At 60.4% G+C, this 27,727-nt stretch overlaps 1 protein-coding gene across 7 annotated transcripts in view; it reads right to left on the bottom strand.

Annotated features, from left to right (window-relative positions):
• The window catches only part of ARHGAP23 (Rho GTPase activating protein 23), a 128,345-nt gene that overhangs the window by 7,762 nt on the left and 92,856 nt on the right, over positions 1-27,727 (bottom strand). For 6 of the 7 annotated variants that reach the window (XM_038385598.2, XM_038385597.2, XM_038385594.2 and 3 more), the window contains 17 exons: positions 25,427-27,047; positions 21,938-22,093; positions 20,459-20,570; positions 19,421-19,478; positions 18,125-18,262; positions 15,846-16,145; positions 13,372-13,433; positions 12,147-12,274; positions 10,773-10,891; positions 10,410-10,565; positions 9,399-9,477; positions 7,628-7,701; positions 7,066-7,155; positions 5,946-6,071; positions 5,266-5,307; positions 4,750-4,843; positions 1,198-1,229 (listed from right to left, as the gene is read on the bottom strand). In XM_038385598.2, coding sequence (XP_038241526.1) covers positions 1,198-1,229; positions 4,750-4,843; positions 5,266-5,307; positions 5,946-6,071; positions 7,066-7,155; positions 7,628-7,701; positions 9,399-9,477; positions 10,410-10,565; positions 10,773-10,891; positions 12,147-12,274; positions 13,372-13,433; positions 15,846-16,145; positions 18,125-18,262; positions 19,421-19,478; positions 20,459-20,570; positions 21,938-22,093; positions 25,427-27,047 — 3,387 coding nt within the window. The remainder of the gene's footprint in view (positions 1-1,197; positions 1,230-4,749; positions 4,844-5,265; positions 5,308-5,945; positions 6,072-7,065; positions 7,156-7,627; positions 7,702-9,398; positions 9,478-10,409; positions 10,566-10,772; positions 10,892-12,146; positions 12,275-13,371; positions 13,434-15,845; positions 16,146-18,124; positions 18,263-19,420; positions 19,479-20,458; positions 20,571-21,937; positions 22,094-25,426; positions 27,048-27,727) is intronic. The other variant, XM_043503292.1, reaches the window with a different exon arrangement.

Genomic DNA, 27,727 nt, shown 5'->3' with positions numbered 1-27,727 from the left:
TTGCCCATGTGCTCAGGGTTTGGCTGATTGCCATGTTTGGGGTCGGGAGGGAGTTTTCCTCCAGGGCAGATTGGAGAGGCCCTGGAGGTTTTTTTGCCTTCCTCTGTAGCATGGGGCATGGTTGACTAGAGGGAGGCTTCTCTGCTCCTTGAAGTTTTGAACCATGATTTGAGGACTTCAATAGCTCAGACATGGGTGAGGTTTTTCATAGGAGTGGTGGGTGACATTCTGTGGCCTGCGCTGTGCAGGAGGTCGGACTAGATGATCAGAGTGGTCCCTTCTGACCTTAGTATCTATGAATCTATGAATCTATATTGCTGCAGTGCATTCTGGGAAATATTTCAGCTGCTGTCCCATATTGCTGCAGTGCATTCTGGGAAATATTTCAGCCACTGTCCCATATTGCTGCAGTGCATTCTGGGGACATGGAGGCTGCTATCCCAGCCCTGTGACTTCCCACTCCTACGTGTCCCACCCAGCCAGGAGCTGGCCAGCCCCATGGACCCAGCAGAACCACCAGGACAGAAGCTAAGAAGAGCTAGAGCCAGCCCTGCTCACGGGAAGGGGTCTGGCTCAGGAACCCCACACAGTTAGGAACCATGTCACATGTCGGCATGAAACATATGTGGGGTGAACCAGGGTTAGAATTCTGGATACTCCAGAGACATGCACAGCCCCTGGTCAGGATCAGGGCCCTGTCAGACTGGGCAGATCTGCTCAGAGAAATAGGCCAAGATACTCCCTCCCCCAAAAGGATCTAAATAGACGAGGAGGAAGAGGGGAAACTGAGGCAGAGAGCGAGCAGGCTGAGCCAGGAACAGAAATCAGTTGTCTTTGACTCTCAGGCCAGGGCCCTAACACCATCCTGTGATTTGCAAGGTCACCTTGAAGCTTTCTCCTGCCTCATCAGACCCAAGTAAACCACGCGACCTCCCTCCCTCATGCAGAGCTGGCAATCCCGCTCTCCCGCCCGTTTGGCTGCTCTCCAGAAGACAGGACAGCACGGCCCCAGGACTGAGGTGGGAAGGGCCACGCGAGGATGAGCTGCTGAGCTGCTCTGTGCTTTTACAGCAACAGGATGTATTGGTAAAACGCCGATTTTCCACCCTGGGTTTCCTGCCCCTTTCGCTGGAGATTTTAGCACACATAGGACCCCCCCCCAAACTCCAGAGCCTCCCCTCACATGGGAGTCCTTACCTTCGATTTGGCAGAGCTGCTATTGGTTGAATCTGTAACGCAAAAGACAGAGCAGGGATTAGGGAGGGCGGGGAAGGTCTTTACTAGCGTCGGGGGTGTGGTAGGGGGTGTGCGGGCACCCTAGCAGAGGGACATTTCTCAAGGGCATCGCCAAGTTCTCCCTGCACGTGCGGCTCTAATCAATGGTACGATCAGCATCCAAACTGATCCAGCAACTGGCCGCGGGGCGCCCATGCTGGGAAACTAACGAGGCCCAGGTGTAGCTGTCGGGAGGGGCGCCAGGAGAGTGGAATTTTTGGCACTTTGCAAAAAGTCCCAAAAGCCCTTGGTTTCAGGCCGGACCAAACATTTCGATTTCTGACCATTTTTAAACATGTTTGAATTTATTTTTTCAATAAAATTTGAGGAAATTTTGAAGAAAAAATTCATTTGGAAGGGAAAAATCGAAAGGATTTGTCAGATTTATTTTCCCCCCTCAAAATGAACAATTTGGCAAAACTGACGCAAATTTGTCAAATGTTCCGATATGTCAAATGTGCTGCCGATACCAGAAAAAAAATTTCAGCCGCAAAATTTCGCCCAGCTCCAGCCGGCCGAGCCATGGAGGTTCATGCGCCTCCAGGCAGCGGCTGCCCCCAGACTGGGGGGAGCTTTCCGGGGATCTCTGATCCCACAGAAGGAGCTTCCAGGAAGTCCAGTGATCTCCAGGTCCCTCTGTCCACTCGCGCGCGACCCGCGCACCCCGCTCACACAACCGCTGGGTTAATCACAGCACGGGGGAAAAGAACGGCCACCGCCACAGGGTACAGAAAAGGAAACAAGAAAAAAGAACCACGCCCAGCTGAGAGGGGCCCAGTCGCCGGAGCCCCGGTCGCCCACCCAGCAGCAGGATGGGTCCTGCCAGTGGCGTTAACAGAATAGAGCCACAAGTCCAGGACGGACGGATGGGGTGGAAGGGGACAGGGGTGCGATGGGAGAACACAGGAGGAGTTACCCCACTGGCACCTGGGGCTACGGAGGCTGGTTCCGGGGAGGCCCCAGGCAGGGTTATGCTGCGCTCACGCGCCCCAGGGCAAACCAGTCTCGTGACATGGGGGAGCTCTCTCCTCTGATGCTCACTGAGCTCAGGTTAGACCCAGAAGGACCTGATCCCAATTTACACTGGGCCCCCCTTTGCACTGATCCCTGCGGCCAAATGGGTATCACAGACGCTCCATGCGGTTCAGACTCGTGGCCTGCAGGGCCAAAGGCACAAGCTCCTACCGCTGGCACTAAAGAGAGGGTCTCTTACAGCTGGGAGCAGCCACCAGGGCGATGGCCTCCATACTACAGCAGGGAGATTTTTAGTGGGGGGATCACCGGCAGATCCCCGATGGTGGAAACACCATCTGAAGTCAGGGGGCGATGCCCATTCACACCAGCTGGGGACCCGAGGCCGTGCTCAGCGAAGGGCCAAAGCGGCAGGATATTGCCAACGGGCTGCCTGCTCCAAACCCGAGCCCAGGTCTCCCGCTGGGCTGGAGGAGGGGAGAGCCCCAAGGAATGGGCAGGTGAGGGCCGTTGGGGGACTGTGTGTTAATCTGCAATGTCTCACAAGCAGGTTAAGGGGGGGGGGAGGGAGAGGATGCACCCACCGCGCCAGCCCCCACTCCACCACACTGAGAAGCACAAGGACAAACACAATGACCCCCAGACACACCCCACCCCGGCGGAGGGTTGGGACTCGCGGCTGGTGATTATGAGAGAGGGGGCCAGGAGGGGAATGCTGAGCCCCGGGAGGATCTGGAATCCCAGCCCCCGAACCTGCAGCTAGCCACCACTGGGAAGAGCATGCTGTGAACCAGGGGGGCTGGCGGTTCAGCCTGGGCTCCTCAGGTGTGGCGCAAGGGTCGTGTGGGGCTGAGGAGGGAGGTGGAGCCAGGATGGGGCTTGGCTGCATGGCCACTGGGAAGCTCAGAGAGGGGAGAGGCCCAGGGATGAAGGGTGTCTCTGCACCCTGGGCAGGCAGAGGGATGGGGGTCTCCCAAGGGCCCACCGATGACCTCAGCACCCTGGGGTGGGCGGCACCAGCTGATCTGACTCCAGAGGGATCCCCAACACCCACTCACGTGGCCAGGCTCGTGCTTCTGGCATTCACAGATCCCAGCTGGCAGGGCTCCCCCTGCACCCAGCTACAGCTCGGCTGGGCTGATACCAAGCACCGGGGACATGGGCACCAGGACCAGCAGGCCTCTGATCAACACTGCTGGGTGCTCTCAGGCGGGCACCTGGCAGAGGGGCTGGCACTCCCCTGTGCTCCCTCACAGAGCAAACTGCATGTCAGCGGCAGGGCCCCCCCACGTATCCAAAGCTGCGGGTGGATGTGGGGGGGGGGCAGATCGTTCTTCCTCTGACTGCAAGAGGGACGAACCACACCAGGGGGTGCCAAGCTGGGGGTCGTGACCTTGCAGAGCGGGCAAACGGGTACCGGGGGGCATGCCCCCCTGCCCATGGGAAAGGCGGGTCATTGCCCAAAGAAAAGCCACGTGGGTCAGATGTGCTGTGGCCAGCACCGTGGGGTGGGGGTAGGGGGCGCTCTTCCCAGGGGAATCGCGCAGGGTTCTGGCTCCCCTCCTGCACCCGCTCTCTCACGATCACCCGACGGAATTAGGGCGTGAGCAATGCACCCAAGCAGCAGCACTGTACCCGCTCTAGAGCTCCAGGAGATCCGCTAGAGGAGGAGGGAGAGGAAGAGGAGGGAGAAGAAGACAGCAGAGAGACGTTTAAGGAAAGAGCATAAAGAATCAACGTCATTTCAAAGCCGCTCCGCTCCGTACGCGCAGCTTGAGCCGGGGGAGAGGAACCAGGCACAGGACAGAGGCAGCCAGTGGGGGGGGGGGCAAATAAGCTCTGCCCCCCCAGACCCGTGGCAGAGCTGCTGGGGCTGGCTGGCTAGTGAGGGAACAGCGGGCAGCCCTGTGGTTTGATGGCTGTTATCTGGACTGTTCCACGATGGGGCCGAGTGGGGGGCTCAGGGACAGCAGCTATCATGGAGTATACGCAGGAGAGGACCTGGGGAACTCACTGACACTAGACCAGCGTTTCCCCGCAGTAACACTAGGGGGAGGCCCAACTGCAGTTGGTAACCAGCCCGTGGCCAGTGATTGGCTCCTTGTTGTTCCTGGGTGCCAGCCTCCCCATCCCACCCAATCCTCAGCAGTGGGCGTGGCCTGAGGAAATGCCCCTCCTCCTGCCCAGGAAGGCTCATGCCCGCTGCTAGACGGGCAGCTCCTGCGTCACTATGGGCAAGTGGGAGCCCAGGTCCCCAGCCATCCTGCAGATCATCAGCCCGCTTGCGAGGGGCGTGCCCAGGGAGGGGGATTTTGGGGGTGCCCAGGGAGGAGGGGGGAGTCCCGGCTTGCCCAGCAGGGCGTGCCTGATGGGGAGCGCCCTGGCCTGGCTAGGGGCAGTGGCCCAGTAACTCCTGTGGAGGTGGATTGCCTACGAGGTTACTTCTCCTCCAATGCTGCCGACTGAGCCCCAACGGCCCCACGACTGGAGCCTTCCCCTCACCTGAGGCGTCCCCTGGCACCACCGTCCTCCCGATGTTGGGGAGCAGGTACTCGATGTTCGGCACCGACTGCGCCTCCTTCTCGTCCACAGGGGTCTGGAACGGCAGCCGGGGGAGAGCGGTGAGCGGAGCAGCCCCTGGGCCCAGCCCCGACTCCCTTCCACTCCGTCTGCTGAGAGCCCCCTGCCCCGCCAGCCGGGCTGGACAGAGCCCCTCGGGGGGAGCCGCTCGCCCTGGCAGGGTCCGTCCCCAGGAGCTCAGCGTTCCGGCCTCGGGCAGAGTGGGGCGCTGTTCACACACAGGGAACCAGCTGGCCTCCCCCCACCAGTGGGGTCTCCAGCACGGGGCAGGAAAGAGGCTGCCCCCAGGCCGGTCTCACGAGGGCCATGCATGCAGAGCTCAGGGGGTGCGTTCAGGGACCGGTTGTCCCCAGAGAGGAGCAGCCCTCCCATGGCTGGGACAGGTGCCCACCGGCGGCCAGGGAGCCACCCCTCCTGCTCCCCCGACATGGGACTCACCTTCTCCCCCTTGTCCTCTTTGTCGCTGAAGAACCAGTCCGACTGTGGGGGCAAGGAGAGGAGACGAGGGTCAGAGCGCGGCAGGATGGCAATGCTGGGGCTTTCCACACTGGACCATTCCTCCCGACCCCTCCCCGCAGCACAGGGCCAGCATCGCCTGCTCCAGGGGAGGAAGAGAGGCGGGGAGGGGGGATGACTGGCTCCAGGTCGCCCAGCTACTGCCAGATTCATTCCCCCACGTTGCCCCCACCCAGTGCGGAGATCCGAATGCACAAGTCCCAGGCTGACTCTGCAGGCCCCTCCACCCCACAGCCTGAGCCCCCTCTCCCTCCGCTCCTGCCTGGCCCCACAGTCCCGGGGCACCTCCCCCTGCTGTCTGACCCTGAACACCCTGCACCGCATTGGGAGCTGAACACGGCAAATCCCGATCATTCATCCCAACCCCGACCCACTGATGTTTGGCTTCCAAGGAGGGACTTTTCCCTTCAGCCTGGTAAGATGGGCAAAGAGCGGGGGAAGCAGGGCGCCGGGGGCCCCTCCAGCCCAGGGGGAGCAGGGCGCCAGGAGCTCATCCTGACAAGTAAAGCACAGGGGAGTGAGGTGGGTGGGGGATCTGGGTGCCAGGGGCCCGTCCTGCCCAGTAAAGCACAGGGCTGAGCAAGGAGCCGCCTGTCACTTACATGCTGGATGAGGGTCTCCACGATTTTGTAGCGGTCTGGCATGTGCGTCACCATGTCCGTCATGTTGTCCTCGGATGTCCGGACCAGCGTGGGGCCGAAGACCAGGGCCAGGTTCCGGGGCTCCATCTGCAAACAGGGCAGGGGGTTACAGACCCAGCAGCCAGCCCCACTCCTGGGTCCCAGGAAACCCCCTCCCGGTGGGTACTATCACCCTGCTGTCAGCAGCCTGAGCACAGCCTGCGCCTGTGGGCCCCCCCTGGGATCAGACAGTCTCATGCCAAGGCCCTGGGCTGGAAGATCCCAGTGATAAAATCACATCAATGCCTAGTCTGGGGGAAGGGTGGGCAAACACCCTGTCCTGCCATCGGCCTCGCTGCAACCCGTCCCACCTGATGTCGTGACACCCAGATTAGCCAATTAACTAATGAACTCACAGTCACTTTCCCAGCACCGGTGGGTTAGGGTGATCATCCTCTTCTTACAGATAGGGAAACTGAGGCAGTGGCCAACACTGTCACAGCCAGGGACAGAACCCAGGAGTCCTGACTCCCAGCTGCCTGCTCTAACCATTAGAGAACGCTGCCTCCCTCTCCACTTAGCTTTTGAGCTTTGCTTAGCAGTCCAGGAAAGGAGGCTATCCCAGCCGGCAGGGCGCTAGCCTGGAGCTTGGGAGAGCAATCCCCTGCTCCGCCACAGACATCCTGGGTGACCTTGGGCAAGTTACTTAGGACACGTTAACGACTGGAGCCGGAGGCGGGACCCACAGCCCGGGGGGAGACACCCACACTCGCTCTGATCACGACAGATGTGCCGGGGCAGCCGCACAAGCTGCGAGAGGGGCTGGCTGCCCTGCGTGCGATCCCAGCTGAGACCCCAGGTCCCCGTTCGGTACCAATGCAGAGAACACGCAGCATTGCTCAGGGACTCGGTGCTAGGTTTTCACATCCACGCCCTGCTGGGGAACCTGGGGCATAGACCACAGAGCACTCGGGCCCTGGAGAGCACCAGGCGTCCCGCACGCAGAGAATCTGCGGCCCTGGGGCCATGCTCACTAATGCCCAGGGCTCTCTAGCAGGGCACGGGGGCTGGCTGGGGGGGGGGCAGGTGGTGGCAACGATACCTTGTTCTTCTCGGAGTGGTCCGCGATGGTTTTCAGATGCCCCACCAGGAACTTGAGTGTCTCATAGTACTGTCCCGGCAGGTCCCGGATCTGGGGGGGGCGCAGAAGTCGCATGAATGCCTGGTCAGCCATAGAGAGGGACGGCGACCCCCGCTCCCCATCCCAGCCTCACTCCTTCCCCACTAGGGCCCTCCTCATTCCGGATCGGCCCCTCCATTCTTCCTCTGCCCCCCATTGCACACACCTCCCCTTTTCCAGGCCGGAGGAGGGAGCAAGGCAGGATGCTCCGCGCCCCCCAGCCTCAGGACAGAGCTGGAATCCCCCCACACGCTGGTCAGGCCAAGCCTACCAGACAGATGGAAAAGGAGGGAGAATTGTTCCTGGGATGGCGGTAACGCCGGCTCCCCGCCCATGGGCAGGAGGTTTGGGGGCTCAGAGGGTGACCCCTGCTTGAGGGCTGTGGCAGGGGGACCTGTGGAGGGTTCCCACGCCCATGAGGGACCAACAGCCCCGAGGGAAGGGCCCTGCCCCACATGGAACAGGCTCTGGCCACTCGCCGTACCAGTTTCCGCAACGTCTTCAACCTCTCGCTGGCATCTTCGATCCGGTTGGCTTCGATGAAGTCGTTGTACTTATCTGAAAGCCAGACACACAGAGAGAGGCCGGGTTCAATAGCACTGCCAAGCACGGCCCTGAGGGGGCGCACAGGGGCAGTGCCCGCTGGGCCAGGGGCGGGGATGAAGCCCCAGGCGGATGCACTGCTAGAGACGCTGATGAGGGGTAGAGAAGAGAGGAGCCATCAGGCCAGGACGCAGGGCATTCAGCGAGGGCATGGGTGGGTACGCTGGGGCACTGGCACAGGGGTAAGAAGGAGGTGGGGCAGTGAGGGGGCTCCGGGTGACAATAGTAATATGTACCCAGAAGGCTCTGAGCAGACAGATGGATCGTGGAGCTCAGGGATTGCTGGCAGCACAGGGCACACGGGTAATGCAGAGACAGCGGATGAAGGGGGGTAGTCTATCTACGGGGCTCTGGGGGCTGCTGCATGGACACAGGGGTTCCCAGGGCAGATCGCCAGATAGCGAGCAGAGCAATGTGCCAAAGAAGGGGTCACAGAGCCGCCACCCCCCAATGCAGCCGACACACATGGGCTCACCACTGGGGCACCAGTGGGATAAGGGCTGCCTCCATGAAGGAGTCCCGAAGCCATGGGGCCACAGGCTGGGGTGGGGGGACACGTCCAATAGGGAGGTGTGGGTGAGGGGAGGGCTCCAAGTGGGCTTTAGTCACAACAGCGCAGCCAGTCAGAGGCTGCAGGGGAACGTGGTTACCATTGGGCAGCAGAGACACGCACCAGAGCCAGCCGCACTCCAAATCCTGATCCTAGGAGAGGCTGAGGAGAGTGTGTGTGTGTGTGTGTGTGTGTGTGTGAGTGTGAGAGAGTGAGAGTTCGTCCGTCCGTCCTCCAGGTCATCTAGTCCAGTCCCCTGCACTCAAGGCAGTATAGCATCCCTGACAGGTGTTTGTCTAACCTGCTCTTAAAAATCTCCAATGATGGAGATTCCACAACCTCCCTGGGCAATTTATTCCAGTGCTTCACCACCCTGACAGGTAGGAAGTTTTTCCTAATGTCCAACCTAAACCTCCCTTGCTGCAATTTAAGCCCATTGCTTCTTGTCCTATCCTCAGAGGTTAAGAACAATTCTTCTCCCTCTTCCTTGTAACAACCTTGTATGTACTGGATAACTGTTACCATGTCCCCTCTCAGTCTTCTCTTCTCCAGACTGAACAAACCCAATTTTTTCAATCTTCCCTCATGGGTCAAGTTTTCTAGACCTTTAATCATTTTTGTCGCTTTTCTCTGGACTCTCTCCAATTTGTCCACATCCTCCTTGAAATGTGGCACGCAGAACTGGACACAATACTCCAGTTGAGGCCCAATCAGCTTGGAGTAGAAGGGAAGAATTACTTCTCATGTCTTGCTTACAACACTCCCGCTACTACATCCCAGAATGATGTTCGCTTTTTTCTGCAACAGTGTTACACTGTTGACTCATATTTAGCATGTGGTCCACTATGACCCCCAATCCCTTTCTGCAGTACTCCTTCCTAGGCAGTCATTGCCCATTTTGTGTGTGTGCAACTGATTGTTCCTTCCTAAGTGGAGTACTTGGGATTTGTCCTTACTGAATTTCATCATATCTCTGGCTCTGCACGCATGCGTGTCCTTCAGCTGTGTGTGTGCATGTGTGACCTGTGGATCTGTGTATCTGTGTGTGTGTGTGTGTCGTCTGACTGTGTGTGCTGGGGGTAGGGTTATACCCCGGACTCACCGTCTGTGAACAGAGGCTCTGGGAGCTTCCGGAAGAAGGATTTCAACAGACTGCTGATGACATTCAGGTCCTGCCACCTCTGTGTGGGGAGAGGAGGCCGTGCTTAGGGGGGAAGCTGCCTGGGGTGGGAAGGCCAAGAGCGGGCAGGCCAAAGTCAGGCTGGCCAGTGGGGCGCCCGGTCACTGCTGGGGGAACCTCAGAGCCCAGGGCCTGGAAGAACCACAGGGGCCTCACTGCTGGCATCAAGCTAACCAGCCCCTCTTCCACTCATGCGAGAGCAACTACTAGCAATGCCCGCCCAGGAGAAGGCGCCGGGGAGGCTCCTGGCCACCTCCAGAACAGCAGGAGCCGGGGGCTAAGGGCAGCCTGCAGTGAGAAATGCAACTCTTCTGGCCCGTGCCCAACCCCGTGGGATGTGGAGAGGGCGAGCCGGGCTGGAAGTGGGCGTAAGTGGCACCGGTACCCATCAGCGGGCACAGCCCACGAGTGTAACCGCCCCCCTTGGAAAAGGAGCTAACAGGAAGATGCGAGGCAAAGCGTGTCCCTGCCACACACAAACACACACCCCCAGTTAATTCCCATTTCTGCCCCCCAGGGCGCTTGGGAGATGACACCTGCTCTGTGCGTGCTGGATGTTATTACAGCCCAGAGTCACCGGGACTACCCGGCCTGGCCACTAGGGGACGCTGCTGCTCTGCACAATTTAACATCAGCCGGCAGCTGCAGCCTGTTGCTTTGTAGCACGGGCACGCCGGGGCTGGGGCCACGCCAGGCTCTCGCCCAGGGGCTGCTCTGCCTACAGGCAAACCTGGCAGCCTCGGGCAGCTGGGTCAGACACGAGGGGTGCTGAGACCCTGCTCGGCAGGTCCCAACGTTGCTCGCTCAGATTTGGCCCGCCCTCCCCTCCGTCCTGACGGACGGGCAGCCGGGCCAATCCTGAGCGACTGGCGCTGTTGAGCCCCACTGTTCTGGGGGCGGCACACGGGAGTTTTGCAGAGGGAGGCTCCGCACCTCGTCCTGCAGGTTGATCTCGGTGCTTCCCTTGTTGAGCTGCTCCTGCAAGCTGGACACCACGGCGTTGTTCCCGGGGACGCGGTAGATGCCCATGTACTCCAGGCCCTTGTCCTCCACCACCTTGCAGCAGGCCTCCACGATCAGCGGGACGTTCTGCAGGGAACAGACACGGCCTGAAGGAGCTGAGACCACAGGGAGGGTCTGCTGGAGTGTGTGCAGGGCGGGGTGGGGGCAGAGATGGGCACAGCTGGAATGGCAGATGCCAGATGTTAAGGAAGGGGGGGCTCAGAGCGGGCAGCGCCGTGCCCTTGTCCTGCCCGGGGGGGGGCTCAGAGCAGGCAGAGGCAGGTTGGGACCTACCTTGTTGGCTGGGGCAGGCTGACAGTCCTCCAGCCTCACGCCGAAGGCCCGTGGAGCAGGTTTCTTGTTCTTTTTCATGATGTTGATGCCCCAAGGGGCTTTCTGGGGGGCACCGTCATCTAGAACCAAACTCCGGGTCAGTGTCCAAAAAGTGAGACCCACGGGAATAAAGACCCGCAACCGCCCCCATGCCACAGGGCCCATGGGCCCCCCCAGCCTCACCACCTTTCAACCCCCAATACAACCTCACACACACATCGTCCACCCGTGCTGATCTGGGCTCTTCCGGCCGGGTTCTCGCCCCGCAGGATCCTGCACTGACGGACGTCTGCACGCATGGTGCGCGCTCCCCAAGGGAGGCACGTGTGCAGTGGAGCATGGTTTCTGGAGGGCATTTGGGTTGGAGGGGGGTAATGCAATTAGGCCCGTTGCTCTGGGTCTAGGTTGGAGGAGGCAGGTCCCAGAAACGCACCAAGCGCTGGGAGGTGAAAGTGGTGAGGTTTACGACTGTCCTTAGCTCCCGGAGAGCTCTTTGCACCGCCTCGGGCCAGCTCCGAAAAAGCGCCGTCTGCCCCACAGCCAAGCTGGTCCTTGCAGCAGGTTGCGCCTCGCCCGAGGAGCAGAGATCTTCGTCCTGGAGCTTCAAACCGTCGTGTCGCTCCCCTGGGCCCAGGCCACGGGAAAGCCTGTGGACGGAGTGGAGGACAAGCACAAAATGCTCAAGGTAGCCTGCAGTGCTGAGGAGACGCCCTGCGGCGTTCTGTGCCAGCGGCCAGTGTTGCCAAGTGCCGACTGCTTCCCATCCATGTCTATCGCACTGCTGTGATTCAGCCGTGAAGCAACGAAGGCAGGGGAAACTGAGGCCAGGTCTTCATCCGCCAGGCTGTGCGGAGGTTCCTAGCCAAGCGGAGATGGCAGAACTCATTGCTCGCAAATGCTGCTATGAGGAATCCGGGAGGATGCCTGGACAATGGACCCGTCGCGGGAGTGTAGCTTCAACCCACAGAGACAACCATGTCCATGAGCTCTTCTGAGCACGGCCTCCTGCCCCCCAGCATCACCGTGCTCTGGCTGGGGCTCAGCTCCCCCCAGCAGCTCTTCGGCCCAGAGCTGATCTCAGCTGAGCACTGCAGGCAGCAGGCCGGTTGGACGTGGCGAAGGAGAAGCAGCGCTGTGGATCAGCTGCAAGTCGCTGGCGCTTGAATCCAGGTTGTCTGACCTGGTCCCCTAATGGCTGCATGTCGATGTTGATCCACAATCTCTCACACCCCATACCTCTCCATCGACCCACGGGGCCCAGCCCCACAACGCAGACACATGCACAGCCCCAGGCAGCCATGCGCGCTGCCCCCCCCGGCCGGCATCTGGGTGTACCTTTAGTCACGGCCGTGTCCTGCCTCGGGGATCGGGGGGCGCTCGTCCCCGTCTGCTTCAGGAACTCAGCCTTGATCCCCAGCCCGCGTGAGCCCTTGGGGGAAGAGTCTGGTTTCGTTCCAGAGGGGCTGCAGAGAGAGCAGATGGGGGGGCTCAGCCTCGCACGCCCAGCAGCCTCTCCTCTTGGTCCCTGGGCTCCTAGCCCCTCACCTCCACCCTCGCACAGAGCACACCCTGGATCACAGCCACCCCTGCACAGGGGGACAGGCTTTGGTAGCAAAACTGCAGTGTAAGGCATCCTGGGAGTAGCTATGCAAATGAACTCTGCCACTTGCCCATAGTGCTTCACACTGCAGTGGGCTCCCCCTTCCTGGGCACATCCAGTGCAGCCAAACGTAATAAACGTAACCCAAACGTTACAGGGGCATCCAAGCAATGCAGGTTCTCCCGGTTCCTGGCTTGGCCCTCTCTGCCCCAGCCACAGTGCCACTTAGAGATCCCCAGCTAATGGCAGCACCCTGTCCCTCCCCAGCAGGCTCCCCAGCTCTTCTGAGCCGTGGTCCCTCATGAAAGGTCCCACCAGTTTAACCCAACTCGGGTTCAAGTTGATCTAGCTGCACCAGTGTAAACCCCTGACAAAGGTGCACTCAAACCGGATTCACCCGGTGCTTCACACTGGTTTGGTTGAATTCGGCAATTTCCTGACACAAACCTGGCTGAAGTGCTGCTCCACTAGGGATGGCAGCCAGTTATCTACATCACTCAGTACAAATTCACTTCTCTGGACGGGCAGGGCCTGGGTGCAGGCACTTACACACCGCGCCTTTCCTCCGAGGACCCAAAGTGTTTTAAGGACCCAGGTCAGTATCATGAACCTCATTTTATAGGCACAGAGCGTTAAGTGACTTGCCCCAGAGAACCCAGGAGTGCTGTCTCTCTAACCACACAGAATCCTCTAGATAGTTGCCCCCAATGTAACCAGTCCCGCCCCGGAAAGTTTCCTAGCTGTCTGTCCACGGCAGTTCTCTGGTCGCAATCTCTAAGGTATCGACCCTCCCAGGTGATCAGCCCCTTGGACAGAGCTAAGTGACTTGCCCAAGGCCACGCAGGGCGTCTGTGGCAGAGCAGGGAACTGAACCCAGGTCTCCCACATCGCAGGCTAGTGCCCTAACCACTGGGGAATGCTCCCCCCAGCAGGTGGGCAGCAGGGGCACAGAGCCCTTACCTCACTTTCCGGTAGTCATTTAGCTTTTTGTTGATAAGCGCTTGGCTTGCAAACCCGGGGTCCTGCAGCGGCACAAAGACAAGAGGGAGGAAAGAGCATAAGCATCATGTCTGGCACCAGAGTCCAAGCGAGCGCCGTCTCTTCCATCAGCCGAGCCCCTTCCCAGAGGCCGATGGGGCGAGGGGTTCGTGCGGGGGGCTGGGGGGCTCACTGGCCCTTGCACTGGCATGTTGGACAATGGGCACAGCAGGAGAGAGCCCCACAGCCTCCCCTGTACCAGCTGGGACCAGGCAGGACCAAAAGCACCAGGGCCATAGCCCCGGAATACAGGCCTGTCTGGGAGCGCTGTACTGGGCACAGGCAGAGAGAGCCCCATCGGTACTGAAACCTCAGCCCGAGGGGCACCACCAGCCCCCCGGGGCCAGGCACACACTCCCAGCCTGCAGTGCCTGGGATGCCCAGCGTAGCAATCCTCTGCAGAGGCCCTTTGTTCTCTTCCCTGGCTTGGAAAGGCTCCGGGGGTGCCCAGAGATCAGGCTCCCCAAAGGCGGCTCGTTAGACAGTGGGCTGATGAAGCTGCGCCCCATGTAACTCTGGTCAGCCAAGGGCTGGGTTTCTGGGGAAACCAGCATCATTCCCTGGGCACCTCCCTGCACCCATATCACTCTCCTGGGGCTAGCACCTGGCTTTCTAGGGTCGGACAGTTTGGCCAGCCCACGGGAGGCGCCTCTCACCACTCCCCGTCCTACTGCCTAGAGATCCCCAGCTTCATCACAGCCTCCCCACTGACCCCGCATGAGGGGCTGGGCTGTGGGGCAGGCTTCTGAACCCCAGGAGCTCCACCACTGCCAAGTCCTGCCAGTGAGAACAGAGAGCTGGCCAATGCCTGGGGAGAGGAGAACTACCACATGTTCCATGTGGGGCAGGATCCTCCAGGAATCCTATGGAAATTCAGCCCCCATAAGGCAGCCTGAGCTGGGGATGGATCTAGGGCATCTCCCACCCCCCTAGTGCCCTGAGCTGGGCATGGATCTAGGGCAGCTCCCACCCCCCTAGTGCCCTGAGCTGGGCACGGATCTAGGGCAGCTCCCACCCTAGTGCCCTGAGCTGGGCACGGATCTAGGGCAGCTCCCACCCCCCTAGTGCCCTGAGCTGGGCACGGATCTAGGGCAGCTCCCACCCCCCTAGTGCCCTGAGCTGGGCACAGATCTTAGGGCAGCTCCCACCCCTGTAGTGCCCCCTGAACTGGACATGGATCTTAGGGCAGCTCCCACCCCGTTAATGCCCTGAGCTGGACACGGATCTTAGGGCAGCTCACATCCCTGTAGCGCCCCCTGAGCTGTGCTCAATTCTCCATGCAATTAAAAGAAACTCCCAGCTAACTTCTTCCAAAAGCCAAAGTGGTGGATTGTGCAGCCCACACCAAACCAGCAGGTGCCTCCCTTCTTCTGCCCTATAGCCCAAACTGCTCCCAGCCTTCCGCCTGCACCCCGGGGAGGGAAGAGGAGCTCTCCAGGGGCTCCCAGCTGCTCGGAGGGCACGGCGGCCACAGTGCTGGAAGAGGCGGCTGCATTACATAGCAAGGCCTATGTAGCGGGAAGTTCATGCCTGGGATCCCTGGAAATTCAGATAATTATCCCTCTGCAGACCAGCAGGGGTCACCATAAGCTAACGAACACACGAGCGAGCGGCTCAGGACCCGTGTAGGACCAGGGCGCTGCAGGGACAGCTTAGCGCCAGGGAAGAGATCTCACCAGGACTGATCCACAGGGAGCCGTCAGCCAACTGCCTGGCCTGGCCTCTCCAGCTCTTGACTGAAAAGAGGGGGCTGGAGAGCGGTGCTCTCACCCGCACCCCAGGGCAGCCACTCACCCTGGCCCTGTCCTCTCCTGAGCCCTCCTCTCATCAGTCCCTGCAGGATGACCGGCCCCGGGAGAAATGACTTTGAACGGAGTAAGGAAGGGGGGCACACTCCCTGGATTGGGGGAGGGAGCAGAGGGATGCTGGGAGTGGAGATGCACCTGCCACATACAGCGCCCCCGGACTGTGCCCAGCCAGAGGCTATAGCCAACAGCATGAGATGAAGGAGGCTGACCCAGTCTCCTCTTTGAGGGAGTGGTGATGTTCCAGTAGACTACAATTCCCAGCATGCAGTAGAGGCCAGTCAGCTGGGGTGGAGAAGCATGGCATGGAGAACCAGTGCACCCATCAGGGCAAAGCAGAGCATAGCATGCTGGGACTTGGAGTCCCAGTAAACCAGCATAGCATGCTGGGACTTGGAGTCCCTATAAGCTGGTCCTCCATCCAGAAACGGGCAACTGCGGGCCATCTCCACTGGCCACGCTTGGACCAGCCCTGCCCTAGAAGGAGCAGCAGAAGGCAAACAGCTGGAGAGAACCAAAGTGGTTAGTGCCGGGGCGTCTGCAGAGAGCCAGGGGCCTGGAGGGAGCCAGGAGCCCCATGCTGGCTCTCACCTCGCCCTCGGCCTTGCTGTTCTCCCTGACGACTTTGATCCAGGCCAGCATGTCGTCCCGATCCTCTGCCTGAAAGAGATATTCACAGAAGTCAGCGGTCGTCAGCCGGAAGACGTGCTTCCTCTTGGTCTCGCTGTAGGAAATGTCCACCAGGCACGCTCGGATGCTGATCGGCTGCTCCTCCTCACCTTGGGGCGGCGTGTAGGTCACGGCCTCCCGCCTGTCCTTGCACAGGTAAAGTGAGTGTGCGCGGAGAACGGCGAAGACGCGCTTCCACTGCCGGATGCCCCCGCCAACTTTCTGCAGGGAAAGAGGACCGGGCAATGAGCGCTGGCTGGGAGAGAGCCGGTCTCCTCCTTGGCTAGACCCCCGGGTACTGCCACCTGCCGTGATATGGGGCAGCGCCACCAGGCATTGACATGAGCACCGCTTCAAGGCACTGTCACGCAGCCTAGACACATGGAAAGCCTAGGCCCAAGGCTGGCTCTGCCCACGGCAATGCGACCTGGGCGTGGACACCCAGCTGCGATGTAAGGACTTGGGGCAAAGCCCCCCAGCCTCTGCCCAGGAAATGCCACCCAAGATGCTGCTGCCCAGCTTTGACCCCGACACAGACCACAGGCACTGCTGGCAAAACTCGACCAGGGCAGATCACGCCCCGTCTGCGCATTCGGCCAGGCAGACGGCAGATCGCCACAGAGCGGAGACACTGAAACCATTTCCAACGTGTTTCTTTCAGCTCTGACCTATGGATTTCACCTGGGGGCCCAGAAAGAAGGACCCCCTCTGCCTTCTGGTAGCAATCACCCCATTGTAATCACAGCAAAGCCCACCCCAGGGGCTCCAACAGGGAACGCTGACCCGGGAAAAGCCGGTTCTCTCCCCTTCTGGCTTTGATAGTAACGAGGGAAATCATGTTCCCCAATCAGAGGATCAAACCCACTCGCACCGACCTGGATCTGCCCTATGACCTCATGAACCCAGCCCTCCGAGGCATGATCTACTCTTGATGTTTCCGTCTCAATCCACCCACACCGACCCCCTGCCCTGGGAACTGAACCCCTCTTGGGTGGCGATAGGGGAAGGCCTCCATTCAAACCCCTTCACTTACGGGTTGCTCCCAAGCCCTGCTCCCGTCCCCTACTCCAGCCTCACCCCCGGGAGACCACACAGAGCTGCCAGGATTCCCCGTGTCCTCGAGGATGTTTGGAGGCAGCAGGATGATTCCTCTTCCTTTTGGTCCCTGCGGTTCTGACAGCGGGCACTCGCTGGCTGCATCTCTGGAGTGGTCCAGTAGCCCCACCCTCCTTTGGGTCTCCCCCAGGGCCACCTGCACACACAGGTCCAGTTTCCTTCGGCTTCCCCCCCACAGATCCCTCCTCCGGGCACCCACTCACCCCATCCCAGCCCTGCTATCTCTCATCCAACCCACCACCACAGCCCTGGGAGTGTTTGTGGACCTGGCCGGGTGTGAACACTGCACGGCACAGATGCCTGGTGTCTGCCGCCCGCAGGGTACTGGCATTGGCATGACTGGCAGGGGCGGAAGTGCGGCCACTGGAAACCGCTGCCTTCCTCTCACTGGCCAACCCCCACAGCTGCCCCCACCTCCTGGCACAACCCTCCGCAGGCCAAGTGCCCCTTGCCAGAAGAAAGGGGCTCCGTTCTTGAGGGCAGGCCCCTGATTGGCCAGAGTTCCTGTATGTGCCATCAATGGAATCTGATTGGTCAGAGATCCCTGCGTATGCCCAAGGACAATCCTGTGACTGGCCAGCGCTCCCCACACATATGGGGCATCGTTTGTGGGTATGAGACTTCCTCCGCCAGGTTAAATTCCAGTGGATGTTCTTCTCCTCCCACTCCTGGGCTAGCACACGGGCCGGCAGGGTGCTTGGCAGAAGAAAGAATCTCATGGGACCCCCTGGAAGGCAGGACGCCTGGGTTCTATTCCTGGCTGTGTGAGGGGGTGTGGCCTAGTAGTTAGAGCATGGGATACTGGGAGGCAAGACTCCTGGGTTCTATTCCCAACTCTGCTGCTGACTCCCTGTGTGACGCTCGCCAATCACTTCGCCATTCGGTGCCTCAGTTTCCAGTAACAATATCAGGGTGTTCTGAGGCTCAGTTCATTCATGTTCGTTAAGTGCTTTGAGATCCTCAAGCGGAGAAGGGGCTCACATGACACATCACATAAATATCTCCAAAGAGGGGTTCTTCTCCTCCATACAAGCCCGCCCAGCACTTCCCCCCTGGCCTGGGGTTCCTGTACAGCGGACACGTACCTTCCCCTTTTTGGTGAGGATCTGTTTGTAGTGGAGCCAGCCCTCTTTCCTCACGTCGCTGAAAGTCACGTCCGAGAGGTCGGAGGTCGAGTGCCTCTTTGATCGCGTGTCTTCAGACATTCCGAGGCTGTCCAGAGACTGCAGGGGGAGAGGAGAAGGGAGAGATGGGTGTACGGCCCTCACGGGTACGGCACTCGCGCCCTGGCAGTCCAGGGGCAGACAGGCACGCATGGTGCTGGGGGAGGAACCTCTCCAGCTCTGGCACACTACCCCTCTCACTCACCATGGGGCATTACAGGCAGTGGCTTCCCATTGGGGAGAGGAAAGGCAGGCCTCCCAGCTCAATCAGGCCCAGCACTGTGATAACACCAGGCAACTCTCAGGCTTTGTCCCCACCAGGATTTCAGCCGCTTCAGTGCAAATCCCTCATGTAGACAGAGTTTCCACGGGGGCAGCAAAACTGACTCATTCTGGCTTGAAATCAGGCTGGCGCTGATGCAAGTCATGCTGTGCTGGGTTAAGTTGTGTCTGCATGAGGGGTTTAAATCGATGAGCCAAACCTGGGGGCTGAAATCCCAGTCAAGATAAGGCCGCACAGCTCCCAATGATGCAATCGTGAGCCTGTGGTGCAGCAGGTGCCCCACTGCCCTACACCTCAAAGGCCTCATTTACCCCAGTGCAGAGCGGGCGTCAATGTTGGAGCGGAACTGACATGCACTGGAGTGAACAGCTCTGCAAGGTGCAGAGAAATGCAGTGGATGGTCCAGCATGTGTCCCTGAGCGTTAGAGGAGCATGAAACGAACCCATCGGGCCAAACTCTCTGCTGGTGGAAGCAAGGAGAGGTCACTGACATCAGTGCTGTTTGGCCGTTTTACACCAGCTGATCCCTGGCATCGCTGGCCTTAAACTGATCAGAGCAAACTGTTGTTCACTGATTACTGGGGGTCGTATGGGGGCAATGCACAAACCTGCAGTTTCCCACTGGAGGCACTGGATGCAAGACCGGAACAGCACAGCTGTGACTGTACTGTGCTAGCCGGAGGCCATCCGAGTTCCTCCTGAGGGACTGAGCCTCAGGAGGGACTCGGGATAGCAGTGGCAGGCAGGGCAGAAACACCCAGCGGCCTCAGGCAGAGCAGCCACCCAACATGAGGCCTCAGCTCCCCTCACACAAACCAGGCCCCTGGTGGGTAGCATCTACGCGGCTGGGGGTGCATGGTACCAGCGTGGCATTGGCAGGCATCATTACAGTGGCAGATGGAACCCCCGCCCTCTTCTTCACTGCGAACACCTACCCCGTCTGTGAAGAAACTCCTCAGCATGCGGAGACTCGGCACCCGGTTTGGCATCCTCCTGCAAGGAAAGCAGCCGCCCGTGAGCACAGAGCAGGAGAGGTGGCAAGCGTTCCCGAGCACAAGGGCATTTCAAGGGCAGTCCCCACTGGCCCCAGCCCCTTCTCGCGGCAGCTGGGGCATCTCTTCAGTATGGAGCTGCAGGAGTCACTGGCTCCTTGTGGGCTGTGGAGAAGGTTCTGGCCTGGGGCTCAGAAGACCTGGGTTCGAGCTCTGGCTCTGATGGAGGACAGAGGCAATAGGGCCTTTGAGATCCACAGATGCAAACCACACTCTATGTGAGCTGTGCATTGATCCCCCGCAAGGGCAACAGCAAACGGAGGGGCTGGTTTGCATCATTCACACACATTGCTTTGGCTGAGCTGCTCCAGGACGGGTAGCGTGGCCGAGCGAAAGGAACACAGGGGTATGTGGTCCCAAGTTCTAATCCCAGCTCCGTTACTTACTCACTGCGGGGCCTTGGCAGAGTCACTTAGGGCCTGATTTTCAGAAGTGCCCTGTCACATCTCTCAGGCCATGAATGCAAAGGCTGGCTTAGGGCTTGTCTGCGTGGGGATGCTACTGCGAAATCAGCTAGGGTGTGAACTGACCAAGGCCACAGCTATAGGCCAGGCAATGAACAACAGCAAACTTTGGAAAGTTAGTAGTTGTGAAACAGCACAAAGGATTCTGGGGTATGGAGTAACATGTCGAGAACTCCTGATCGCTAACACAGTATCTAGCCTCATGCCTTCCTTGGATCAGACCAGCTCTGTGTCCCACCCCCTGCCCTAATGGATCACATTCCCGGCTCATCAAATCCAAGATTGGCCAATAGTTGCACTTCAGGAGGCCCTGAATTCTCTTGTCCTCTAATGCACAGCAGCTGAAGATCACACCCTGACCTATGCAGCTATGAGGCTACGTCGAGGCTACCCCTGAAAAGGGAAGAAGCCATTGTTTGGCTAGCATGCAACGGGGTGGGGAAGGGGTCACCCCTACCTTAGGATCTTCCCCTCGTCACGAAATGTGTTCAGACCATCGTCACACGACTTGGAGCGCTCTGTTGTTATGGCCAGGAGGTAGGAGGATCGGCGGCTGGCTTTGATGCTGCCTGAAGGGAAAGGAGAGAGAAACGGGCAATCAGTACACACAGGAAGAGCCAGTTCACAAGGCAGTCGGTGTTTTACCAGTCTCGGGAATGGATTAGCTTGTCACGGTACTAAGGACTGGGGATCAGGATTCCTGGGTTCTATTCCCATCTCTGGGAGGAAATGTGCCTAATGGTTAGAGTTCGGGGATTGGCAGTCAAGGCTCAGGGGTTTTGCTGCATGACTTCAAGCAAGTCCTTTAACCTCTCTGTGCATCAGCCTCTCCATCTGTAATACGTGCAAGCAAGGCAGGAATGCGGGGAGACAACATACGCCATGTGCCAGCATGCAGCAGGACCCCAAATCAGAATACCCCAGCAGGGCACCTGTCCTGCTTTGTGGTTGAGGCTGATGGTTAGTAATGAGCCGAGCTGGGATGTGGAGAGCGCACCAGGGCTAACAATGCTGGGTGAGGGAAAGATCCTCAGCTCTCACAGGAGAGCTGTTTTTATTCTTATGTCTCTTGCTGGTGCCTGGGGAGGAGCTGGCCACAGAGTGCTGAACTGGAGCTGGTACTGCCTGGCTCTCCTGCAGCTGTTTACAGACGGTCCATGAACGTACTTAGGGCCTGAGCTTCCTCTCACCCACACGGGCGTCAATCTGGAGTCACTCCAGGTAAACCAATGGAGCCGCACTGGTTTGACGCTGAGGGCCTGACTCCGTTCTCCCACTGAAGCTGGCTAATCGTTGTTTAGGGAAGCCCCCCGGTCCCAGTTCCTGCCGGGAGGTGGTGCAGTCGGGATGCAGGGGCAGGAACCCAGGGGCAGTGGCATGCTAGGGGACACATGATCTGCAGACATGCAGCAGGCTCCTCCAGGGAGCGATTTACTGGAGCCCTGAGAATTCCCCTCATGGCTGGCACTTTATTTACGAAGCCCGTTTCCTCCCATCAGGCCAAGGCCCTTTCCTACCTGGCTCGTCTGGCCCAGCTCCCCTTGGTGGGGCCAGGATCATCCCCTTCAGCAGGCTGTCAGATGCTCTGCATACACCTCATTTCCCAGGATATAAGCAACGGGGATCCCATCACCTTCCCTAGGGAGGCTGCACCACGGCCCAGCAGGACCTGAGGGCTTCCCCCCATGTTCACCCTGCATTTCCCTTCCCAGGTTTCCTCCGCCGACGTCATGACGTCCCCCCTCTGGAAGCCGGGGCCGTTCCCTGCTTCTCTCTTGTTCCGCACTCTGGCTCCTGGCTGCTCAAGGCACTGGCCGCTCTCCACCCTGGTACCCGGACGGGAGCCCTGCAGCATGGACTCCTGCATTTCTAAGGCCCTGATCAGCTGCTGCCCCCCGAGGGTGTCCCTGCCCCAGTGGGAGGGGCAGGTACTTACTGCAGTCCTGGGAGTAATGGCGGTTGATGGCGAAGTTGAAGGCGGGTGAGGAGGGGCTGCCGGTGACCGAGGGGGCCGAGTTCACGGCACTGGAGACAACAGAGGAGGCAGGGATGTGCTTTGCCTTCAGGTCGATACTGGGGCTCGTCGGCTCGTCTGGAAGAGTGGGGCGCACCGTGAACCAGTGGAACCGTGGGTGGACCGAACAGAGCAGCTAGCCAGCCAGAGACTTACGCGGGAAAGGCGGGGGTCTCCCACCCAGCGCCTCCCACTGTGAGACCCTCCCCCAGCCCTACAGCACCAGTTCCCAGAGTGCCTCCTGCTGCAAGGCTGGGACCGCTGGGGCTGAGATCTCCACAGTCTGTGCTCCGCTAGCACCCCCGGCAGTGAGAAGCCCAGGACCAGAGCGCCAGGGAACCTCTGGCTTCCAGACCCTCTGCCAGGACCCTTTCCCGGGGGGGGGGGGCAGCGCCAGTGCCCGGTGCAGGCTCGGCAGCAGGCATGCAAGAGGCCTTTTCCAACTGCTGCCCCATCCTCAATCCCCTCTATCCCTCCCAGGAAGGAACAGCCCAGCAGTTCAAGTCAGTGAGCAGCTGCCCCTACCCCTCCAAACCTAGGGCTGCCTCCCCAAGCAAACCGGTCATTCCCCCATTGCCGCCGGTGCCAGAGAATCCAGCCCTGCCCTCCATCTCCGAGGAGCCCCGCTGTCCTGAGAGCTGCAGACCAGGGGTGCGCTTGCTGGAGCTGAGGCACGGAGCCCAGGTGGCAGCGTCCGTGCCGGGAGTGCACTGATATCCCGTCACGGAGGTGCTGGCAGGGCTTGATGCCATGTTCTAGGTACACACAGCTGCTCTTGGCTGGAGTGGGACAGGGGGCTGGGAACTAGTGGGAGGGGTTGAGAGGGCCCTGCCTCGAGGCCCTTGCTCTGCTGCCAACAAGGCCGGCTGTGTGTGCCGGAGCAGCCCCATGCCGCTGCTTTCCCCGGGCAAGGTGGCCAGGGGAACAAAGGCGGGCCGGGCTGGGCGCACAAACAATAGCCAGGCTTGTGAGGAATGCGTGGAGAACAACGGTCCCACAGTGCCAGGCTGGGCATGTCGCGGGCAGCTGAGTAAGGCTTCCATTGTGCCCTGGGCTCTTCCGGGTACGAGGAGACAACACGTGCCAGGGAGAAAGGCCATGACATCCCCCAAAGGCCTCATTGATGGGGATAGGGGAGCGCAGGGCACAGTGATCGGGGAGAGGCTGGCAGGGCCAGAGCTGCCCATCAACGGGGGGCCAGGTCTCACTGGATGGAACCCCAGGCAGGTTTCATCTCAGGCCCCACAGGGAAGCCTGGGGACGAACTGGCTGCAGGGCAGGCAGAGGAGAATCAATCCCTTTCCCCGGGGCCTGTGTTCAGGACAGACCAGCTGCTGGGCTGGCATGGAGACATCTGCCCAGCTCAGGAGACACACAAAGGCAGCAGGGTCTGCAGGTTCCCCAAAGTCTACATTTCTCCCCGTCCTGCTCGCCCCTGAAAACCCCCGAGCAGCCATGTCTGGTCTGGCTGCAGCTGGACCAGCGTCTGGGGAAACAGCATGGTCAGCAGCAGGGCCCCGGACTGGGAGTCGGGGTCTGCTGGGTGACCCTGGCCAGATCTGTTCCCTCCTCTGTGCTTCTGTTTGCTTCCCTGCCCTTTGTCTGTCTTGAGAGTTCCTTGGGGCCGGGACCGACTCTCCTCACGCGTGTGCAGCACCCGTTCTCGGCTGGGGCGTTGCTGTCACACCCACCTCTTGGCTCTGCCAATGGAGGGCCCGGAAGGAGACCCCCCTTCAATACAAGCGTGGCAGTTTTCGGTGGTTACCAGGCAAGCCGGAGCCCGCTTACTGTGACCTCCCAAGGGGCACCAAGGGATCAGGCAGCTCAGGCCATCGGGGATGTTACCGCCGCAGGGAGCCCAGCAGCCCCCTGTCCCCCAGGGCTGGTGGCCTCAAAGTCAGGCCGCAGAGATAGTCTCTGGTCCTCTCCCTTCTCCTGGTGCCTGCTGGCTGGGGGAGTTCCCGGGCACTTGGGACACCGGCCAGCCTTGCCAAGGCTTTCTGCCAAGCCAGGGCTGGAGAGATGTATTCCTGGGAAGCCGGCCTGCCCTGGTGAGACAGAGGCCAGTGCTGGGCCGGCGGGGACAACTGCAGCAACCTGCTAACCACATCCCTGCCCTGTCCAGGCAAGAAGGAATTCGGGGTTGGAGGGAATCCTGTGGCCAGCACAGAGGGATTGCATGGCACAGGAGAGCAGAAACGGGAGACAACGCCCTTGGCCGCTCGTTAGCTAGTCTGAATCTAGCACCGCCAGACAGCAAGGTGAGTTGTGGGGGCTCAGCCCAGGTCTGCGTCACCCAGAGCGGCAGGACTCCCGTGTTGGGGGAGTGGCACGTTCGGGGCAGTGCCTGCCCCCGAGCCTCTCTGGCAGCCAGCTGATGGAATTCAGCCTCGGGGGTCGCCAGGCAGGCACCTTTCGCGAGCAGCAAATAAGGCCCAATTCTACCAAGCCCCTGCAAGCAGCTCCGGCTGCAGGGCTCTGGGGATAGGGGTGCTCGCGGGAATGCCGAGTCTAGCAGCACATGGAAGGGGCAACGGGACAATCAGAGGCTGCCTCGATGGGATGTTTGGCCATCTGAGGCCGGCACCCAGCTTTAAGGCAGGTTAGGGGACGGTCCCAGGCTCCCCGCTGCACACAGTTCTGCTGAGATATGTCCCAGCAGGGACAACAGCAGCCAGTCCCCTTGACCAGAAGGCTCCTTCCTGGGTGTCCCTGACCTTTCCTCCACTGGACGCCCTGGGGACCCCTTCTCCCTACCCCAAGCTGGATGCTTCCTCCCTACACTCCCCTGTGCTTTGCTGCTTGCAAGGACAAGCACTGCTTTGGGCCTGACCTGAATGTCTGACCACAGTGGACTACTACCAGACCAGGGCAGCAGTGCGATGGCCCACCCATACCCCTGCCACCCTTCCTCACCCCCTTCTCTTTCCACCCTGACGTCTCTGGCCCTTTGCTCTCCCGATCTCTGGGACCACCTAGCACATCCATGGTGGGTTGGCAACAAGAGGCCCGTAGCTGCCTGCTTCTTCCCTGCATGTACTTCTCCAAACAAGACACACTCATTCAAGCAGGCAGCTGAAGGGACCCAAGCACTTGGCTTCACTGTGACCGTTTGCACCTGCCCAGCCTACGGTCGGATTTGCCTGTGCACCAAGCTGCCATTTTGGCCGGTGCACCGGGGATCAAACCAGGGACCTTCGGAGTGAAAGGCAGGAAGTGCTACAGCTTGAGCTCTGTCGGTGGGGCTTTAACAGGCCTGTATCCTCTGTGGATCGGACCCAGCAGGGAAATGACATTATCTGAGCTGGATACACAGCTGCGAGACCCCCACCGCCTTGGGTTCTGGTTGAAGGAACCCCCCCACACACACACACTCCCAGTGCCTGACATTCCCAAGCGCTCCCCCCTCACCTATAAATGGAATGGATGCCAGGGAATCCTCTGGCACTGCCAACGGTGCCACCCGCCGAGCGGGCCGCTCCGCCACCGGCTTGTCCCCTTTGCAGCTCAGCGGCGGGTCGCAAATGTCCGTTTCCTTCATGTGGTCGGGGAAGATGAAGTTCATCTGCCTGGTGGGAGCCGGCGCCTTGCGGCCCGTGGGGGGCTTCTGCCGGAGGACCACCTCCTCTTTCCTCTCCTCCGCCTCGGGCTGAGGCAGAGCTGGCTGGAGAGACCTGGCGCTGCTGTCTTGGCTGGGGTTTCTTTGGTCCTTGGGAATCTCGGGCCCGCTGCCCGACAGGTGGTCCGGGCCAGAGGGGGCGGCAGCTGGCTGTGACGGGGACCTGTCCGGGTAAGGTGCTGGTTGGGTTCCTTGCCTTTGCGATATATTGAACACTGGAAGGCCACCAAAGATAGGGTCCCTGAAGGAGAGCGCGTGGAGTAGGCCAGTCCTGCGCTGGAAGGAGGGGCTGTAGCTCCTATACCCGATATACCCCGAGTCATCGACGCTCTGCAGGTTGGGCTGGGAAGGGTGTTTCTGCACATGGGACGGGGGAGGGTCTCTAGAGGAACAAGAGGGGGCATACGAACTTGGCTGGCTAGGCTGAGCTCGGGCAACTTGCCCAGGGCCCGGCCTATAGAACTTCTCCGGCGGCAGCCATGTGCACTTGTCCAAGCGGGGCGAGACCAGGGTGCTCTGCTCCAGAGCCTCCATGGAGCGCCCGTACCTCCCCAGGGAATTGTCGGACCGGGCCCGGTAGCCCCAGCTGTCATGGCTGGGCTGAAGCAAGGTGTCTTGCGAGGCACTGTGGGGCCAGCCTCTGGAGGCCGGGGTGTCTCCCAGGCGGTCCTGAGAGACGCTGCGGTACCGGGGCGGCATGGCGTACCTCCGCTCTTCCGAGGCGCTCCGGCGCGGTACTTGGCTGGACAGCCAGTTGGAGAGCGCCTGCTGGCACTCCAGCCGTGTGATGGCCTTGGGGCCACCCAGATACTCCCAGGAGGGACGGCCCGGGCCATCAGGCCCCGTGCTGGCATCCCGGCTGTCCTTGAAGCCACAGTGAGTCCGATGGTCTGGGACGTGCCTGGGGACCCCGTAGCAGGCCTGGTTGGCCATGGAGGAAGCAGTCGGGACGCCGTACCTCTCTGGCAAGGAAGAAGCAAGGGGACCTGGGAAGCTGGTGTTGGAGATGCGCGAGAAGGAGCTGGGGGCTGGGACCGGCCTTACGACGGGCATCCCTGACCTCGGCTGGATCATTCCATACTGGATCTCCTCCGTGTGGTGGGCTGGGCTGGAATGGGTGCTGCTGAACTCCCGAGCAGTGTCGCTTCTGGCCTCGTTCCAAGTGGTGGGCATGGGGCTGCCGAGCGCCGCGCTGTTCAAGGGGGAAGATGGGCCTGAAGAAGTAGACCGGTAGGGTCTGCCGTCCACCTGCTGTCCCTGCAAAGGCTCGGCTACCATCGCCTCCCGGCTGGGAGCCCTGGACTGGAACAGGTAGGTCTTCCGTGGGTAACAGATGGGAGGTGGCTCCGGGATGCTCTGGGCTCCCCCAGAGTAGGGTTCATTGCCCTTCAAATAGGCATCCTGAGAATAGGCCTGGAAAGGAGAGGAGAGGAGAGGAGTCAGGGCGGGTGGCATCCTGGCCCAAGAGACATTGGCACCACCAGGCATCCTCCCAATGCCCGTCCCAGGCCCATCACCCCGTCAACACGGCCCAGGTTCCCAGGAGCCAACCAATAAACCCAATGGGAGGGTATGGGGGTAACACCAGGACAGTGGCACACCTGAACCGGGACAGGACGAATCCTGAGCCCCGTGGTGCTGCCATTCAAAACAAGGACACCACTGATACACCCAGGCTGTGTAAGTGACATGGGCGGCGGAGTGCTAAGAGGCCCCCCATGCTTGACTCATATGATCCCAGGATACAAAAGGGGCAGAGACCAAGGCTACTGGACCAAGCACCAGCCGCCTGCAACTGTGAGGCACTTGAGCTTATGAACCCAACTGGGCACCGCTGAGCCCTTCGGGGATAAAGACTCACACAGACGGGTGAGGTGAGGCCACCAGTGGTGTGGACTATACACCAAGCCATGCGATGACTGCAGTGCCACCCACTGGGCATGTCCCTCCGGCAGGGCAGATCTCATCCCCCTTCTAAGCGGGGCTGACAACGCGCAATGCGAGCAGAATCAGGTGCTCCTGCTGGAGCAACACTCAGTGCTGCGGGAAGGGAGCCGGGCGTGCCGTCCCAGCACCGTGAGGGGCGGGGGGGA

The sequence above is a fragment of the Dermochelys coriacea genome, chromosome 27 (genome assembly GCF_009764565.3).
Source record: "Dermochelys coriacea isolate rDerCor1 chromosome 27, rDerCor1.pri.v4, whole genome shotgun sequence".
Classification (NCBI taxonomy): Eukaryota; Metazoa; Chordata; order Testudines; family Dermochelyidae; genus Dermochelys; species Dermochelys coriacea.
This window is presented reverse-complemented; position numbering and strand designations above follow the sequence as displayed.